The sequence below is a fragment of the Phytophthora sojae genome (assembly GCF_000149755.1).
Source record: "Phytophthora sojae unplaced genomic scaffold PHYSOscaffold_1, whole genome shotgun sequence".
Lineage (NCBI taxonomy): Eukaryota > Oomycota > Peronosporomycetes > Peronosporales > Peronosporaceae > Phytophthora > Phytophthora sojae.
Genome location: NW_009258115.1, coordinates 6,365,861 through 6,384,731, shown reverse-complemented (window position 1 = coordinate 6,384,731; position 18,871 = coordinate 6,365,861). Strand labels below are relative to the sequence as shown.

Genomic DNA, 18,871 nt, shown 5'->3' with positions numbered 1-18,871 from the left:
TTTCGCTTCGCTCCTTGAGCTCAGGACGTCAGAGAGCATGTCTGTGTTTTCAAGGTAATATAGTATTTTCAAGGTAATATAGTAGTTTAAATTACTTGCTCTGGTACTGTAGATGGACGAGCTGCCACACGCTGCCACACCAGATCGGCAAATAGTTTTCATATAATGCTGTCGTTTGAGAGGCCGAACGGCTACACGATTAGCTGACTTCCTTGAGTTGACGATGTCAGCGTCGGCACTAGTTCCGGGGTCGGCTCGCAGCTGCTGGGGCACATATCGGTGAGCTACGGCAACAAGCGTAAGCTAAGAACATCGCTCATCAGCGACGTGGTGCCGAAGACCGGCGAGCAGCGCTGATCTCGGCAACGATTCCTCGCAGCACTCGTGTCCAAATGCGACGAATACGGAATTTTCGAAATGCTCTCCATCACTCTCGAGCTTGTCTCGGACTTGAGATTGATGGAGAGCATAGGCGATATTCAGTTAACTTCAGTTACCGAGGCCAGTTTTTCGACTTCAGTAATACCGGCTTCAGTTACCGAGGTGCCGCCTAATTAATCTGTGTTTAGCTGGCCACAGCACTCCCTCCGGGGTTACTGCTATCCCAGAAATATAGAAAACTGTGTACAGTATTCCGCTGGTAGACTTCAACGCTGAAATGCCCAAGATAATGAGGACGCAGTACATGTTCTTGCTTGTTCAGTTTTTAGCTGCAAGGAGATGTCTTCCAGGCATGCTACACGAAGAAAAGCTGCAGTCGCTTCTTTAGTCGTAGCTGCTGGGCACAGGCGGCGCCCCGGGGATGTATCGCATCTTGCGCGGAGGGTTGCTGAGCTGGTGAACGTGGTAGCCGGCCGACATGGCCCCCGCCGTGGCGATCAGCGCCGGAGCACGCAGCCCTGTGAGAACGGCGCGTCGCCCCATGACACTCGCGATGACGCCCGACATGGCCAGCGACGTGCCGTGCTCGAAGTGGTGGTCCGTGATGGTATCCGTGAGCACCAACAGGCCGGCGCCCAGGAACCCCACGCTCATCAGCATGCCGCCCACGAGTGACGGCACGTGCCGCTTGAGCGCGTAGCCCGCGCCGCCTGCCAGCGCGACCATCGTGGCGTACGTGAACGCTTGGTGCTTTCCTCCGGCCATGTTGAGTTATAAATCGAACAGTCAGGCTCTGCTTCCGCTTCTTATCTTGCCAAGTGAGACTCTGGGTGTGCCTGACCAGGAGGAAAGGCCTTTCACAATTAGTATATGTTGTTAGAGTATTGGCATCGGTTGATGTGCATACAGTATGTTCAACTGGGTATCTGGGCAATACTTACGAAAACAATTGTCTAAGACCTTACTTGGAGCGCATGATGTGGCGCAGCTCGACGCCGAGGATCTCCGTGACCTTGAGCTGCATCTTGGCCATCTCCTGGCAGGCGCAGACCTCCTCGACCTCGGGCAGGAAGCGGCAGCAGGACGCCGCCACTTCAAAGTGCTCGAACGCCTCGCTCGTGCGACCCTGCGCGAAGAGAACTTGGGCGATATCCAGGTGCGCCGAACTGCAGCGCGGGTCCACCTCCAGCGCCTGCTTGAAGTGCGCGATGGCGCGCATGGGGTCGTTCGTGCCCACATACACGCGACCAGCGTTCAGGAACGGCAGCGGGCACTGCGGAGACAGCTCCCAGGCGGACAGGAAGTGGCGCATGGCCTCGGCGTAGTTGCCCTGGTCAGCCAGCACCTCGCCGTGGAACAGGTGCACCTCGGCGGACTCGGGGAACTTCTTCGAGGCCTCCTCGAACACGTCCTTGGCTTGATACGTGGAGCCGCTCTTGTACAGCGCCATGCCATACGTAATGTGCGTGACTGGAAGCGCGTCGGACCTGGAGATGCAGCGGCGGAGACACTGCGCAGCCTTGTAGTAGTTTCCATCGAGAAGCTCCATCTGTCCTAAGTGTAGGTGTACATCGGCCTCGTTCGAGTCCAGTTCCATAGCTTCTGAGAAGCACGAAGTGGCTTCGTCCCTTTCGCCGATTTCAGCGAGGAATCCACCCTTTTTCACCAACGAGTTGATCAGTGTCGGCTGAAGCTCCAGGCTCTTGTTGATGACCTCCACAGCCGTGTGGACGTCGCCCGCCACGTACAGCAACGACGCGTGCAGGTTGAGCGCCAAGGCACGATCCTCCACTGTGAGTCCCTCGGCCTCCATGTCCCTGCCCATCAGCGTCCAAACGTCACGCTGTGCTTCGCCGTAGTTCTTCTTGCGCTTAAAGTGAATCGCGCGGTGCAGAAGAGTGAGTGCGTCCAAGTCTGACTGCTCCACGTCTTCCTTCTTCGCGATGTCGAACGGCACACGCGCGGCATAGTCGGCGTCATGCTCGAAGGACTCGAAGTAGCTATCCACCAGCCAAGAAGACGGAAGCTCGTGCACCTTCTCCATATCCGCGAAGAGAGCCTTTGCCACCCGACGACCCACAAGGCGGGATGCACGATCGATAGACTCAGCATGTTCCGGCGAGCGGGAGCCGTCAAGGATGAAGGAAGTCACGTAGTGCTGCATCGCTGCTTCAGGATTTTCGGTCTTCTCCTCGACAGTTCCCAAACACTCGTATGCGCCAACACTGTACGGGTTCAGCTTCAGCGCAAGTTGTACTTCAGTCTTGGCACGACCCAACTCGTTCATCTCGATGAAACATCTCGCCCGGCCTACCACCGCGTTCTCCAAATCTTTGTGGTAAAGCGGAAGGTATTCGAAGGCCTTCGAGTATGCAGCGAGAGCAACTTGGGTTCGTCCCGATCGTCGGCGAATGTCGCCGTCCAGCACAGCTTCACGGACACCCGCCAGCTTGTCAGCAAGCGAGTCGTCGGTTTTCAGGGAGCGGGTAAGGAAATGCTTCAGGACATACAGCGACTTCTCCGCTTCCACAGCGCGATCAGTCAGCTGCTCTCTCTTTTCTCCGCCCAGCGTCTCGCATAGCGCCTGGAATTCCACTTGACTCAGCTCCTTGGTCTCATCCTTGATTACATCCCAGGAAGCCTCCGCCACGGCCTGAATGAACGACTTGATTTGCAACGTACTCAGCTTCTTGTGGTTTGCCTCAACGTCCTGCGGAATGAAACCCAGCGAATAAATCACACTCGGGTACATGTGTTTCCAGCTCTCCGCCAGCTTGTCAACAGGCTCTGGTCGCTCTTCGGCAGGAGATGATTCACTCTTGACGTCATCACCCTCCGTGACAGCCGCTGCAGCTTCCTCCTTGTCTGCGTCATGGTCCTGGTCGGTGAAAGTTTTATTGTGATCCTCTCCACTCTGTGTAGCAGTGGCCTCCTTCTCGGTGGGTACTTCCACGGTGGCCTCCGCCCTGCTTTCATCTTCATCCTTTCCTGTGGCTTCATCAGTGTTGACGACCTCTTCCTCGTTGGTGCCTGCAGGCTCTTCAACGTTCTCTTGTTTCACCGTGGCTTCGTGCTCGTTAGCGTTTTCTTCGACAACATCAGTTGTTTCTTCTCGGGCGGATTCACCTTCGTGGAGGTCCTCTTCGTCCTCCTCTTCGTCGCTAAATTCTTCCTCCTCCAGGTCAATCACTTCCTCCTTTAGGTCGAACTCAATTTCTTCATCGCTTGATTCCCCCTCTTCTTCCTCCTCGGCTACCGCGTCGAATGCCCAAGGTGTACGTTGGCTTACCAGGTCGCGCACCTTCTCTTCCAGTTTCGTAGCGAGCTCAAACACGTGCTCCTCGGTCAAGTCCGGCACTTCTACCACAGCAGGTGGTGTGTACAGCACTTCCCACAGCTCATTGATAGCCTTAACCTGGGCAGTGCACTCATGGTCGTGCTTCTCCTCCACCCACTTGTGCACGCTCATGGCCATGGCGCCTTCGTTGAGCTCCTTTTGCTGGTAGATAAGATCCGAGCACACTTCAATAACATCCTGGAAGAGCGATCCGCACTGCGTCTTCACTTCTTGCAACGAACGTTTCTTGCGCAAAGATGCAGGGAACCCGAAAGGTGCGAGCACGAAGGACACGACGCGGAAGATAGTTCGAGACGCATCCAGGAACTCCGACTTGCTGACAGGAGACGGCATGTCAAAGAAGCAATGGCCATCCTTGACCCACACAATATCTTCAGCTTTTTCTTCCTGCTCTTCCTCGTTGGCATCCCCTCGCTTCTTGCTGGCCTTCCCACTGAGCTCTTCGTTGTAAGCCTTCTTTAGCTCCTCAACCTCGTGCTCGCCCTCCTTTCCAACAGTGCTGGCATCATTCGACTGCGGAGATAGATCAAAAGCACCCTTGTCGTCCTTGTATAGCAGTCGGCCTTGGTGGAAAATGTCGGTCGTTGTGGACGACGGGAACGACGCCACCAACGCATCGGTCAGTGCATCTGTGCAGAACGCAACCCATGAACGGTGACCCGCTAGGAGCAACGCAGTGGCAACCGCTGCGGCTTCAGCAGGTACTCTCGCTACAACCGCAATAGGCAGGTCCAAGTCGACGCCGTTCACTTCGAACACCTCCCGCAGCTCTTCCACAGGCAGCAAGAAAGCTCCTTCGCCGCTCTTTTCAGCAGTCGGGACCTCCTCTTGCTTCTCATCATCGGCAGCATGGCTATCCGCTGTGAAAATGGACGAGAACGGCACATTCCGTGCACCCTCAAGGTGTCCCGACACTTCTTGGCCGCTGACAAGGCCCAGGAACTCCTTCTGCTCTCTGCAGTCCAGGATCTGCGTCTTCTGTACCTCCTCCCCATCTTGCTGCGATTGTTGCAGCACCTTATCCACAAAGACTACAGCGTCCAGCACGTGCACAGCGCCGGCTTCCAACGCCGTCTTGTCGCAGTTGAGCAGCTCCGCCAGCGAGAAGCACGTGCCCATGGCCGAGTCGCTCACGGAGACCGTGGCGCCGCTCTCCTTGGCCTGCAGCAGCTGCCAGTGCAGCATGCAGGCCACCGCCAGCTGCTGCTTGGTGTCCGCGAAGCCCGAGAGCGTGCAGAGCTTGGCGTCGTCCTCGTGCGAAGCTGCCGCGAGGCCGCAGACGCGCGCCACCTGCTGCACGCACGTCTCGCGGTCGGGCGAGGCCTCCGGCGCGTCTGACACGCGCACGAAGAGCTGCTCCAGCGCCATCCCCATGTCCGAGGGAGGATCTATCTGGTGTGGAAGGTTTGCGGGGCTGCGGGGCCGCTGGTGGGCTGGAGCTTGCGACGGGCGTGCGTGGCTTGCTTGTCACCGAGACGGCCGATGTCGATGTGTTGGGTGGGACCCATCGTCAGTGATACAAAATATATATGGTTAGGGTTGACTCTAATAAAAACAGGTTTGGTAGTATTAGTAGTCTCTAGAATAGTTTCGTTAGTAGCCATATTATCAATACTATGTCTACTACTACTACAGCTCTGGGATTGGAGCCATTAGTAGTACTATTTATGGAACTAGTAATGGAGCACCTCAGTCGCGTTGCCCCGCTGAGTTGCTTAGGGGGGCCGACACTCTGCAGTAGAGTCCCCACTTCAGGCCGACGTCCCCACCTCTAATTGATCCAATAACTCTATCAATCACCATGACCATTTTTTGTTGTGTAGTGAAGCAAACTTAGGGCTAAGGGCGTGTTCGCGACTGTTGCAATTTAGAGTCTCAGTTTAGCTCATGCAGGCAGGGCTGGTAAAACCTGTCGATTTTTTCAAAACGAATTAGGTTTTTGGTTTTACCTTGGTTTGAACCAATAGAACCTAGTTTTATTTCTTGACTAAGCTTTGCTACTGCATTCTTGGTAGTTCTTCCTGTTTTCGTTCTTTGTGATGTAGTTGCCTATGCAAAGCGCATTCCGAGCTTGGAGCACGAAGCGAGGAGGATGCTAAGAGGCCGAGTACCTAATAGTTCATGTCGACGGGCTCTGAAATACCACGTTGTCAGCGAGGAGTGAAAATAGTGGTGAAAGTACGAGTGTAGTTAGGGTCGGCTCTATGATGATTTCGCCTTTTCGTTCTCCATGGGTATATGTACGGCTTCGGCGCAACATTGGTACCGAAATTATTGTGGTGTTCTTCAGAATGGAGCTTCTTTCATTCTTATGATCTATTTAGCCATGTTTGGCTGAGTCCATCTGAACCAGAATCATCGTTACCAAGTGTGTACATTCGTCTGTGCTGCCATTAAAGGTCTGTCGGCAAAAGTGGTAGCATCACGATTTGTATTTATGGAAATTTGGCAACCAAATTATTCTTTTTTCTCTGAAAGACCTACGAAATCGATTTGAAATCCAGTAAAACCTATTGGCACTTTTTGGAGGTTGACAGGTTTTACTACAAAACCTAAAATAAAGCCTAATAATTAAACCCCTTCTGCCAGCCCTGCATGCAGGCCATCAAACCAAAGCAACACTGGTGGAGCTGCACGATGAAGTCTTCATTATCAGCAAATACTATCTGTCGCGAGATCAAGATAATCAACGGCAATTACACACCAGCAGCAAGAGAGCACTAATGACGCTGGACTGTATCTCGCGAATCCCTAGATCACGGTTAACCGAAAGGGTGAACTGCAGCAGCAGTTGTTCAAGATCAATTAGTGGTAACCGACAGCCCAAAGCAAATAGCAAGGGATAGTTGTAGTTAAAAGCTATAATATTCAGTTTCGATTTTCCAGCGTACTCAACACAGCATCTCGGCTCCCGATGCCCGCCGTACTTCCTCTCTAGTGCTACCATATCACTTTTAAGTGATAAAACACAATTTAAAAAATGTGACACGATTCTCTATTCTATCGGCAGCAAGTGATTGCGAGGAGCATAACCAAAACAAACCCTCGCGAGGTGCCCGTGAAGCATGTCCGCGTAGGAAGGCCCAGCGACTAGCAGGGTAGCGAATGAACCCGTCGTTGCGGCTTGGAGCCGTACTGACTTCAGAGTAGCAAGTAATGTGCTTGAAGTTTTGAATACATACTCCCTTGGAGTTTGTGCGCTGTATCAGCTAGAGTCTACTTGCTCTAGTGTAAGGTGCTGGTTGTTGGGTTGGCCTCCACGACGTGAATATCATACTACAAGCAGTTTGATCGTGGAATGTCTATTGTTTTCGGCTAGATGACACTTTAATTCCCTATTAACCTCTTCACGTCGGTATATATATGCCGTTGAACGTCTCCCCACGTACACTTGCGCTGTGCCCCTTCTAGGCTGCCATACTGGACACGGCATCTTTCCAAAGACAACCAGAGGCCTTTCGTGAAGTTACTCAGAAGTCATCAAGCTTTACTCTAAATCAAGTACCATACTCTACCGCTGGAGTATCGTGATCAAGTAATGCACCGACCGCAATATTCAGGCAATGAAGAGTGCAATATGGTGTTATTCAAGGAGATCGGGCGAGATAGAAAACGCAATATTCAGGTTTGGAGTGTTAAGCAGCTTTGAGGAAACATTTACGTGTGCTGTTGGTTCGCGAAAACTTATCCATGCGTGAACGCTCCTCGTCGTCAAGCGTGTTCAGGATGCGAACGGACAACATGCGCCTACAGTTATACTTAGTAGTTCATACTTCGCACACGGAAGCGCCATTCGGTCGCTGATGGTCAAATGCTAGTAGTCATCATTGGGGCATTGCCCCCCTTTAATGAAATATGCATAAAGACTTTTTACCCTTTTTACAGGTACTTTTACTCCAATTTATGACCCCTGTATTATAATTGAGAATGGGTTAGGGCAAATGAACAATCATAGCCTGCCCGGGGCGATTTCGATCGAATTTTACCTTTTTTTAAGAACACACGAACTTATGTTGAACGGCGCTCAAACGCGACCCTTCAAATGTTACCTTGTTCGAAGGTATAACAAGTTATTAAACTGAGGTCAACTTTTTATCGCCCCGTTTGTATCAGCAAACAAACGATTGCGTTGAAGTTTAAGGTAAGAGTTGACAACCGACGATTTATGCACATGGACCGTGGAACCCTTTTCAAGGGGTGGCTGAACTCCGGTTAAATGTGGTAACGGAGGCAAATGACAGTGGAGCCCGCCGTAAAAAACATATGAGAGGACAGGCAGCTCCGTAAAAAGTCTCCGCTAACGTACGAAACAATGTACTGAAGAGTCGTTTGGATTAAGTTATTCATAGATAACCTAATCTTGGCAAAACTGGCATGGAGCAGTGAAGTCTAAATCCAAAGGCTATATTGTCGCCTTCACGAATTTTGCGCCCTCTATTCGTCCCATAAATCGTCTTGGCTAAATAAAGAAGTCGTTGCGCAAAAACTATGCATCTCGCCTTTTGCCGACCACAAGCCAGCACCTTCACCACAGACACCTGCCCACGGACGCCAATGACGGCCGAACTACCCACGCTACCCGAGCTCTGCGACGCTGTCGTTCTCTCTACTCGTTTTTCAATTCGCTAAAACTGTTCAAACTGTTATTCGCTCTCTGATTATTCGTGTTGAGCATTGGCATAAACCGTCACGAAATCGCTAGTCCACGCCAAAATGCGTGAAATCCACAATACTATGCTACCGCTAACTATTACGAACCACTCATGCGGAAGCAAGAAGGCAGCACTAGATTTAGTTGGCATATTAGTTGCTGCAATCGTTGACTGAAGAAATCTATAAATCGCTTGCTACACACAGTTCTGCAGCAGCGGGGGCGACCGATTACGAAGATTGGCATGATACAGAAAGCGGTAACTTGGCCAGACGTGCCATATAGTGGAGACAATAGCCAGGATGTATGCTCTGTAGCTGTGAAGAAAACGTGGAGAATTCTCTTTTTGCCCTGACATTTGGTATATTATTCTGACAACGTTGATAAATATGTCATTTGCGCAGGAAGTAAGACGTCGTTGCTCTCCAAAATTGCATGCTATTTCCTGAGCAAGTTAAAGTGGCAATGTGCAATTCTGACACCAACTTTTGGTCTTGCATGTTCACACAAACGCCAAATTTATAGCTAACACTAGCGTTTGTTAAATGTTTGTTACTGTTTAGTGAATCTGGCGAACATGTATGTGGAGTGAGACGTTTAGTCGTTCATCTTGAAGCTCTTTTAAATCACTTACAGTGAGTTCGTGTTATTGTGAAAAGCTCTTACGTGTTGGGGGGCACACTGCTGGTCTCGCTGTTTCAATGAGCTTTAAATTAATGTAATGTCAGAGCAAATGTGCATACCGGTGGTTGTTGAATGTAATGTGACTGAATTTTTCGCCATGAGTTACAATTTTACTGATGTATTGGCTTGCTGAATGCTCGAGCATGATTTAGCCTGATACTGTGGGGGATATTTAAGGATGTCCACCCGGAAATTTGTTGCAATCGATTCAGCGGCCAACGGTGGCAACGCCAAAGCCACTTATAATGATTCGGAAAGTGCTTATTTACTACTGTAGCATGGAAACCAGGACTAAGCAAAAGACTACATTGACTTACGGTTGAAAGAGGTCGAAAGCTACGACGGCACTACCAGATGCGGCACGAGATCCCTTGCTGTTACGTCAAGCCTCTTTCCTGTCTTCATTTATGGCGGCGACGGATGACTCGGACATGCAAGTTCTAGTTGATCAGCATGTGTGCAACGTCGGGAACACGCGCGCTGTCTACCAGTGCTCGCTGCGCTTGCTCGTGGCATCGGTCCCCGTGCTGCCTATACCGTTTTCCATATTAAACTCCAAGCCCGGTCATTTTAATAAAATCTGATGCAAACCCGGCACTTCGTGCATATATTTTTGAAACCAATTTGGTAAAAGTATGAGTGTGTATAGGATACTTGGGGGCGGTGCTGAGAAGCTAAGATACAACATTTTCCGAAGCAATGCCCCTCTAGCAACCGGGGCGAAAATTCGCCGTGAGGATGCTGCTATACTAGTATTAGTAGGTATATTAGTACGACCTATGTCACTACTAATCGATACAGCATTCTACTACTGTCGGCACATTAGAAAAAGAAAACTAAGGAAGCGATAATGATCTACTCGTTCTACATCTACACGCGCAGTGGGGCGTGCCTGTACCAGGAGAAATGGAACGTGCCCGGCGGCAAGAGCGTGACGTATTCAGACCCGGAGGAGGAGAAGAGGCTGCTCTTCGGGCTGCTGTTCTCGCTCAAGGAGTTCGTGGGGAAGATCGCGCCCACGACGGCGACGCAGGCGGCTGGAGGTAGCGCGGACCCCTTTGGCCCGGCGGAGCCTGCGGCTGCCGGTGCGGGCGCGACCCCCGAGGGGATGCAGAGGTACCAGACCAACACGTACACGTGCCACCAGTACGAGACGCCCAGCGGCCTGCGCTTCGTGATGATGACGGACAACCAGGCGGGCGACATGACCCCCACGCTCAAGTACATCTACTCACAGATCTACGTGGAGACGGTGGTGAGCAACCCGCTGAGTGACACCAAGAGCGGCAAGCCGATCACCAGCCAGCTTTTCCGGGCGCAGCTCACGCAGTACCTGGAGAGTCAGCCGTGCTTCAGATAAGTTGGCGACAGTGCAGGATGATACATTGGAGGAATGCAAGTGTGGAATGGTAGATTTGAGAATGGTGAGGTTATGTGTCTGCAATTGGGATGGAGGTGCTTGGCTGTCAGTGAGTTGGATCTGGACAAAACATGCTGCTTTCATGTACTGGGGAAGAAGCCTTGCAGAATGCTGACCACCTCCGCTGCGGTGGGACGCAGAGTAGGTTCGTGCTGCCAGCAGCGCTGGATGAGGTCGCGGAGCGGCTGCATCGCAACAAACGGTTAGACATATTTGCAAGTTGTTTGAAGATGTGGCTGTGTCGTTCCCCTACCGGTGGTGTCTTGGGTGAGATAATCGGCCGCCGTCTCTCCTGAACGACTGCGATGGGGACCTGAGCAGGAGCTAGATCTTTAAAGGGGGCAGCGACCTCGCATATTTCCCACAGAATGACACCGAAGCTGTACACGTCGGCGGATAATGAATACTTTTGGCTCGTAAGAACTTCCCTGATGATACATGCATCACTTTAGGTTAGTACCTCGAGCATCCTTTCGTTGGTGTAGAGATGATCGCTCGGGTACGTACGGGGCCATCCATTGAAACGTGCCACAGCACCCCGTCATGAGATCCGTTTGATTGTTGACGCGCGAGATCCCAAAATCTAAGCAAAACGATAGTTCAGATCGATGTCTACCTATCTCACGACAATAAAGCGAATGCCATGTACCCGCAAGCTTTACTCGCCCTTCAGCCGTCATAAGCAGGTTCCTATTTTCCCACATCATCGCCGGTTGTTAGACACCAATGAATTGACACGAGCTGGGATTTTCAATGAAGCATACAAAGACTTTAGATCTCTAAAGCCACGAAAAATTGCGAGGTTAGCATGGCAAAATAACCGGAATCAGGGAAACTAATGGAGGGCTAACCGGTGGATCATGTCGAAGGAATGGAGGAATTGCAGCCCTCGAGCGATATCCAGCTACCCGGCATCAACACCAGTGAGAATAGCAGTACTAATTTTTTTCAGTGTAAGGCTTACAAGCGTACCATCATGTGGACTCGTTTCGTCCAAGACGTTGGGAAAGATGGAATTCGACGACTTTTGTCGGGGGCACCATTGATCAACTCGCTGCAACAAAACGTTAGATATATTGAACGCGCTTTCTCGCAATTCAGCGTATACGTACAATAGAGAGAACGGAAGATACTCCAGCACAATCGAAAGTGGATTCGCGCACACCGCAAGCAGCAACACCAGCGACGGATGGGAACCGAGGTGCTGCATCATTTCAACTTCATTCGCGAACTCTCTTTCCACTGCGTTACGATCGAGTCCTGTGAAGCTGGACAGACCTGATCATTTGTATGTGGACTTGGAGTAGTTCACTTAACTAAGAAAAAAACTTACGATTTCACGGCGACCTCGGCACCCCGCCAGGTTCCCTTGTAAACTTGGCAACTATCGCAGCGAGAACACAAATTCAGTCATGAAGCACATTTCTGCACTTCGTTCAAACACGTGACGCACCTGCTTCCCGTACCGACATGCTTTTGGATGGCGAGGTCTTTCCATTCAACTTCCCGTACCGAGCATCCCGGTTTCAAAATCTTCGCCAAAGAGGGCAAGCTCAGCTGGCGTGCCGGGGAAGCGGGTGGGGCTGATCCATTGCACTTCTTTGGAGAATGACGGCTTAATCCAAGTAGATCCGCAGTATCTACAGGACTCGACTGGATCCTAGCAGGGGATGCTGGTGGAGCTGCACCGTTGGGTTTCTTTGGAGATAAACGGTTTAATCCTAGCAGATCCACGCTACCAACCGGTGCGGGTGATCCATGCTCTTCATCTGTGTGTTTCAACAGTTTTGTGAGATAATTGAGATCAGAGTTTCGCGATTTTTTTAACTAACCTTGAATCATGATGTACACAACAGACGTGTTGCTGGAGCAAAGCCACCGAACATCCTACAGCAGCAAACAATTATTCTCCGCTGTGCGTCCATAACCTACTCAAGCTTTCACGTACCTCGTCTGTCTTCAGTAGAATGGATTCATGCGGACTACCACCATCGAATCGTTAGTTCAGCCTAGTGATGTGAAGACATCGCTAAAACTATAGCTATGTGCTCTGTACTGCGACCTTACCTTTTCAGCAGTCTCAACGAAGCTCCAGGATGCATGGCGGCTGGAATGTGCGGCTCGATGACTTGACGAAGTTCGAGCAGAGCTCGTACCATAGGTACCGGAAACTGCTTCACTGTGTCCTTCCATTTGCATCGGAAGAGCATTTGCCGCGAGTCATCTAAATAAATTCCCGAACAATGTTAATGCATCACCTAACGTACACTTTGGAAAGCAAAATCCCCGAACCTTTTTCGAGCTGCTCACTGTATAAGGTCGGTGCTGACGGCACCGGTAGAGGCAAATTGGCATCGTACAGCGGTTGTACTGGGGCGCAAACGGATGGCGCGCTAGTTGAAATGTCTACTCTTGAGCACAAATCCTTTACCAGGAGTCGCAAGTTGTATCCCTGCGGCCATCCTCGTTGCAACCACGAAAGATGGAGCTGTCCGTTTTGAAACAAAGAGCGAGGAAGTCGCTGTAGCATTCAAGTCAATAAAAACGAGTCTATGCACAGAAAATGCCGAAGCAGAACTTACTTCGGCTCCCGCAGTACAGGATATCACGGGTGCCTCTACTGGAAATGCAGCCGAAAGCCGAACAGCAAACTCGATCCGATCTTCTACACCACCATAGCTTTGGGGCTGTAAAAAGGCGTGCAGATAGTAGCCACACATTGCGCATTAGGTTGTGAAAGTCCAGAAGCCGGAATCCTACGCACACACTTACATTTTTCTTGATGACAGCAAGTTGTATGCCAGCGCCGCTGTTCTCTGCCGACCCGATTCTGGTGATACGAAGCCTGCTCTTGCCACCCCGAAGATTATATCGTTAGACACCACACCGTCACACCACCTCGTGCACTCAAGTCTCTCATGGCTCCGCCCGCACCCATCCACTCGCGGCACTTTTCGCAGCTCTTTTTGAATCTGGACGTAGGCGATCATGTTCTGGAGTTGCTGCTGCGTTGTCTGCGAGGCGTATGACATCTTAGCAACGCTCATCGAACCCCAAGGCAGCTCAACTGAGACATACCACAGGAAGGAAGGACAGGTCCGGCTGCGTGCTCCCTCGAACCATCTTGGTGATGGCGGTAATATTGACGACTTCTGAGCGAAGTTGTCGTAACGGCTAGCGAAAAATGGCTGTTCAGCAAATTGTTGATCAAGATAGATGCATCTACAAAGCACTCTTATCCCTGCGACTGGTGTGAGAGACCTGCCAGAGATGCCGGTGTCAGCACGGTCTTTCCTACCAGAAACCTGCCTGGATTTTATTGACAAGAGCGAGCACCTTCCGATGTCCAGATTGGCGCGGCCAAGTTTTGCGGTAAGTCTTACGTTGAAGTGGGTGGATATCATGATAAACCCATATCAAACCGTTTGATCAGTGTAGTCCGTAATTTATTTTAAAGTACCGAAGCGTTTAATGCGTCCCAAAACGGTTGCTGGAACGCGACCTTCGAGTATAGTGGAGTTAATTCACTTGTTTAATCACGTTGCTAGTTAAGAGTCGCATTAGAACTGTTTGATGAGACCAAAAAGTGGTCTCATCAAACAATTCTCCGGGATTAAACTTTTATGCGCGACCTTTGGTGAGGGTTTTGGAAGGCGCCCATTGCCAAAAGCCAGCCAGTAGTGTGTGCACCCTTTGTGGACGCCAAATGTCTCGCCCAGATTTTGCTCTGATTCAATTGCAGGACACGGGTATGCATCGAAGCGTGGGCACCGAGAGCATGCGGGCCGATGCCTTCTTGCCTCATTTCCGCTTTTGCTCTCGAGCTCGAACACCTCAACTTCTCAAACAACCACACTCGCCTCCCTCAAACAAAACTCAAGATGACCCGCTTCCTCTCCTGCATCGCCATCGCCACCATCGCTGCCGTCACCTCTGCCAAGAACGCCGCTGTCGCCGACGTCATTAGCGACGTGACCTCCGCGGCCAACACTGCCGGAAGCGCCGTGACCAGTGCAGCCAACACCGTCGCCAGCGCGGCGTCCCCCGCCGTGGATGCCACGGGCAGCTGGGTCAGTGGGGCCGTCGACACGGTCTCCAGTGCTGCCGAGGCCGCCGCGAATGCGACTGGCAGCTGGGTCGACGGAGCCGTTGACAGTGTGTCGAGCACCGCCGGGGACGCCGTCGGAACGGCAGGAAGCCTTCTCGACAGCGCCGCAAGCACCGTGAGCTCTGTGGCTGGCGAGGTGTCGAGCGCCGTGGGAGACTCGAGCGGATCGAGCGGATCGAGCGGATCGAGCGGATCGTCCTCCGCGTCGCTGGCTACCATCTCTATGGCCGGCGTCGTCGCGGTTGTCGGACTGGTGATGAACTTCGCGTAGGCGCGGGATCGAAAATCTACTCGATGATAGTGCCGCGTACTAGACTGCGTTCGTAAGAAGAGAAGCGCATCGATAATTATGAAACATAAGTTTTTGAACTTCAAGGTCGATACAACCAATTCAAATGGCGCGGTGTGCATGCTTGCCTCGCTGTTGATTCATTCAACAAATAGTTTTCCGCTTCGACCCTGTTGAAGCGGTAAACCCGAGTCGTGATTAGCCAATTGTGGCCATAATTTTAGCCAATCCCGACGCTGTCTCTGTCAAAGCGTCACTCAAGTGCACAAGCACACCTCGAGGCGATGCTGGTGGCGGCGACGCTGCAGCACAACCTGGCCGCGCTGCAGGCGCAGCTGGCGACGCTGCAGCAGGAGAACAGCGCGCTGACGCGGGACCTGTGCCTAAAGGAGAACTACATCCAGCTGAAAGACCAGCAGTTCCGCGTGATGCAGCGGCGCCTGGAGGAGCTGGAGGGGGCCGTGGCGCAGTGGAAGGACCGCTGGCTGCAGCAGGTGAACGCCCATCAGGCCTCGACCAGTGGCAGCGGATCAAAAGATGCACTAGGTGGAGGACCGCCGGTAGACAAGCAGGAGGACGCCAAGTGGACGCCCTGGAAGAGCAAACCCGGAACATCTAACCGCGCCAAGGCGCTCGCTCAGGCCACCGCCAAGCTGGAGAAGTTCTCCCAGGCTGACAGGAACAAACTGCAGCCACTGATGGCTGCTATCGAGCAGAGCGGCGGAAGCAGCGGCGGGGACGACCTCGTGTTCGCCGATGTGTCCGAGGAGCTCAGCCGCATCCTGCTGCTGTATCTGCTGCCGGCGTTGCTGGACGCCGCCGACGGCTCGCAGCAGTTGCAGTGTTTCAGTCGCACGTACCGAAAGCAGACGATGGACTTCCGGGTGTGCACGCGGCAGGCAGCTGATGCGACGGCCGCGGGGGCGGCCGTGGTCGACGAAGCTGCAGGGTCATCAGCTTTGGCTGCAAGTGCTGCATCGTCGACAGCAGTAGACAAGCAGCCGCCACCCGCGCCCTCAGTTCTGGGAGCTAGCACAGTGGATACGAACTGCGATTCTTTTGCTCCATTGGCGCAAGCGCCGCCGGAAACAGAGGAGACCGAGGCGCCGCATTTGTTTGACTGCGTGGACTTGGAACGGCGTGGCGCCGCACGGAACCCTGTGCCCCATGGCCCCCGGGAGCTGCACGCGACTAAGGCAATGTTCGTCTCACGACCTCTAAGCAACTCGGCGGCATCGCGAACAGCTAGCTCACAGCTGGACAAGCTAGGGGAGAAACCGGTGGAGAAAGCGTCACGCCGCTACACACTGACTCCGAAGCGTACAGCGCCTACATTTGCAGTTGAGACGACAAGAACACAGACAATGACCATGGGTGCGCTTCCATCCCCGGCCCAGTCGCCGTCGTCGATGGGCGTGCTTCCTCTGGGATCGGATGGCGAGGTCATCCCGATGCCTCCGCGCGAGAAAGAGGGTAAGGACGGCAAAATCAAGAAGATTGTGGGGAGTGTCTTCGATCGCCTGAGTCGCCACAAGTCGCAGCAATCGCTGGTATCCAACTCAACCTCCAGCTCATCATCGCATGCATCACCTGTGCCCGTGAGCGTACTCGCTGGATCGACAGAGGTTATTGGCGACGACGATGAGTCAATATGTGATGGTTGTGGCCGTGGACCGCTCGTAGGTGTCAAGTGGGTATGCCGCACATGCCGCCTACTAGCAGGCGAGGAGTACGAGCTATGCGAAAAGTGCTATGGTCAAGGAATCCACGGCAAGGAGCACGAGGATGCATTGTTTGCCCGGGTCGAGGCCATCGTCGTCCGTAAGTGTCCCCGCCTAGCGAGCGAGACGGAGCTTCTGCACCTGCTGCGCGTTGGTATTTGTAAGGCCAATCTCAAGAAGTTCAGCTTCTGCCTCACGTGGATCGCAGATCTGCTGCAGTGTAATCGCACGACTGATCTGCGAGCCAGAGCATTGGAGATCGCCCATATTCCTCCGACTGTCCGCAGCGAGTTTGCTAGACTTCTACGTGAGCTGCTAACACGTTATCGGCCAGACATCGAGCTCAAAACAGAGTGGGAACCAGCCGCGGGTGCTCAGCACGGAGCGATCGGACCTGGAACTCCTGGTATGCGTGGAGAAGGAGCACCAGATGAGCTCGACACACTGCGAATTTGGGTTAAAGACGCTCCTCTCACTGCTAGTGCGCCGACTGGGGGCTCAAATACCGGACCGCCGACGCTAGGGTAGCTGGTACATTGGAGCGACTGCATTTTCAAGTGAGTTGCAAATACACTAACAAACTGTGAACTAAGTGTCATGCTTGCTGAAGATTGCTAGACAACGACAACAGTGGCAGCTTTTCGTAGGATTCCAGCAACAGTCGAAGTCCAACCAGCAAGGCGAGAGCAGTGATTGCAGTGCAAACTGCAGTCAGATATCGATTTGCTGGTACTGCTTCCCTGTGCGGTTGGTATGGCTGCCCTCGATGGTCTAACGCAGGCCTTAAGCCTCCAGAACAAACTCCGCGCTCGTCCACTGTGCACGCAAGAGCCACCTGCTTGTTGGTGTAATCGAAGCGGGCGTAGTACGCGCTCAAGAACACTGTCCCGAGAAGCACGACATGAAACCGATCACTGACTTCGGAAGACTGGATGGAGTCAATTAATGCAGTGCACTCACGGCGTTGCTGATCGCAACGAACATAGTCACTTCCCTGTAGTACAAAGCGTTGACTCGACGACTTTGTCCCATTTTCAAGCACAAGGTCGAGAGCGAGAGGCGGAAACTCGTGTACCTGACAGCGGCGACAAGCTGGCAAAGTTTGATAGCCATCTCGTGGCGCCAGAAAACGTGTACCAAAGCGGGTGGAGAGCGCCTGAACGACAGCATCGAAGGTGTGCTGAGATAAAAGCAGCACTGATGTCCCCGAATCGAGTAGTACTGCGCCATGATGGTTGGCAGGCCCGATTGGTAATACTTTGTTGTCAAACCACATGCTCTGCATTCGCAAGGCCCAAAATCCGAAGTTGGTCTCGGCAATTGCAACGTTAGAATCCGGAGGTTGGTGACCGCGAAGCTCGTCGTTCGAGATGACAGAAAAACTGAACCATGTCGTGTTGCTGCTGGTCAATGCTGGGTCATGTCCTCCAAGAATGAGCTGGGAGGATGGCTGGGCGCCTGAGCAGCTACTTATGTAAAGCGAGAACACCACAGGCCTTGGATTCCCTTGTTGTTCGGCCATCAGCCCCAGGAGACTCCAGTTGCTTCGGATTTGAGCCAGTGCTTCCATCCCAAGGCCGACAACACCTTGGGAATTTAGATCTGCCACCGGATCGTCGACGAAGCCTATCGGTATGTTTGGAAAGAGTACCTCGTTCGAGTTCTTGCCAAGCTGGTTACCAATCTGAAGGTTTGCAGGGACCGCAAGCCCCGACGCAACGCCGCCGCCATAGCCGATCGCGAAGGCTTTTGGAGCAGGTTCAACGTCCCTGTAAGTGGGAAAGTGGTTGCTCGTCACCACCCAAGTATCGCTTGAGCCTGTGTCGAAGTCCACCTGCACGCTCCGAGGAGGCGAGCCAACGTAAACTGTTCCTGTAAATCTTAGCTGGTCGTCGCTTTCAAGTGGGATGCGAACGAGATCGCGGTAGCTAGCTACAGCGTCTAGCACGTAGGCTAGCACCACCGAGACCACGAAGCCGCGCAAGGTTCGTAGTCGGCCTCCTGGCATATTCAGATGCAAGGGTCGGTCGGTTGACTCGCGCGACTCTCGAAAGGTCAACTATCAACTTCAGGTTTCTCTAACTGAAACGAGCTGGATTTTGCTGGTAAGAACAAGCGTACGCATGGGCTTAACGGTGAGGGCACGCTTTGCTGCATGTTCATAGGATATCATGATACCCACATTGCCAAAAGCCAGTAGCGTGTGCACCCTTTGTGGACGCCAAATGTCTCGCCCAGATTTTGCTCTGATTCAATTGC

General features: G+C 52.5%; 8 protein-coding genes across 8 annotated transcripts; 3 read left to right on the top strand and 5 right to left on the bottom strand.

Moving 5' to 3' along the window:
• Positions 1–661: 661 nt before the first annotated feature.
• Positions 662–1,139, bottom strand: PHYSODRAFT_284265 (hypothetical protein). The gene has a single exon (XM_009517414.1). The coding sequence runs from the start codon at positions 1,105–1,107 to the stop codon at positions 766–768; it is 342 nt and encodes a 113-aa protein (XP_009515709.1). The 5' UTR covers positions 1,108–1,139; the 3' UTR covers positions 662–765.
• Positions 1,140–1,342: 203 nt separating this feature from the next.
• PHYSODRAFT_552164 (hypothetical protein) lies at positions 1,343–5,113 on the bottom strand (the record flags this gene model as incomplete). The annotated part of the gene is made up of 3 exons (XM_009517413.1): positions 1,343–3,168; positions 3,508–4,541; positions 4,614–5,113. 3 exons carry the CDS (start codon positions 5,111–5,113, stop codon positions 1,343–1,345), a joined length of 3,360 nt encoding a protein of 1,119 aa, XP_009515708.1.
• A 4,811-nt stretch (positions 5,114–9,924) lies between these two features.
• On the top strand, positions 9,925–10,434 carry PHYSODRAFT_309290 (hypothetical protein; the record flags this gene model as incomplete). Its single annotated transcript, XM_009517412.1, has 1 exon — positions 9,925–10,434. The coding sequence occupies one exon, from the start codon at positions 9,925–9,927 to the stop codon at positions 10,432–10,434; it is 510 nt and encodes a 169-aa protein (XP_009515707.1).
• Positions 10,435–10,574: 140 nt separating this feature from the next.
• Positions 10,575–11,039, bottom strand: PHYSODRAFT_471306 (hypothetical protein; the record flags this gene model as incomplete). The annotated part of the gene is made up of 3 exons (XM_009517411.1): positions 10,575–10,679; positions 10,748–10,922; positions 11,002–11,039. 3 exons carry the CDS (start codon positions 11,037–11,039, stop codon positions 10,575–10,577), a joined length of 318 nt encoding a protein of 105 aa, XP_009515706.1.
• A 415-nt stretch (positions 11,040–11,454) lies between these two features.
• On the bottom strand, positions 11,455–13,484 carry PHYSODRAFT_309288 (hypothetical protein; the record flags this gene model as incomplete). The annotated part of the gene is made up of 11 exons (XM_009517410.1): positions 11,455–11,548; positions 11,607–11,762; positions 11,828–11,878; positions 11,948–12,215; positions 12,327–12,381; positions 12,443–12,476; positions 12,562–12,718; positions 12,787–13,015; positions 13,077–13,181; positions 13,267–13,339; positions 13,429–13,484. The coding sequence occupies 11 exons, from the start codon at positions 13,482–13,484 to the stop codon at positions 11,455–11,457; spliced, it is 1,278 nt and encodes a 425-aa protein (XP_009515705.1).
• Positions 13,485–14,314: 830 nt separating this feature from the next.
• On the top strand, positions 14,315–14,873 carry PHYSODRAFT_343836 (hypothetical protein; the record flags this gene model as incomplete). Its single annotated transcript, XM_009517409.1, has 1 exon — positions 14,315–14,873. Exon 1 carries the CDS (start codon positions 14,376–14,378, stop codon positions 14,871–14,873), a length of 498 nt encoding a protein of 165 aa, XP_009515704.1. The 5' UTR covers positions 14,315–14,375.
• A 279-nt stretch (positions 14,874–15,152) lies between these two features.
• Positions 15,153–17,140, top strand: PHYSODRAFT_552160 (hypothetical protein; the record flags this gene model as incomplete). Its single annotated transcript, XM_009517408.1, has 2 exons — positions 15,153–15,860; positions 15,969–17,140. The coding sequence occupies exons 1-2, from the start codon at positions 15,176–15,178 to the stop codon at positions 17,138–17,140; spliced, it is 1,857 nt and encodes a 618-aa protein (XP_009515703.1). The 5' UTR covers positions 15,153–15,175.
• Positions 17,141–17,744: 604 nt separating this feature from the next.
• On the bottom strand, positions 17,745–18,620 carry PHYSODRAFT_467652 (hypothetical protein; the record flags this gene model as incomplete). Its single annotated transcript, XM_009517407.1, has 1 exon — positions 17,745–18,620. A coding segment is annotated over one exon (876 nt), but the record flags the coding sequence as incomplete, so codon positions are not given.
• Between the last annotated feature and the right edge of the window lie 251 nt (positions 18,621–18,871).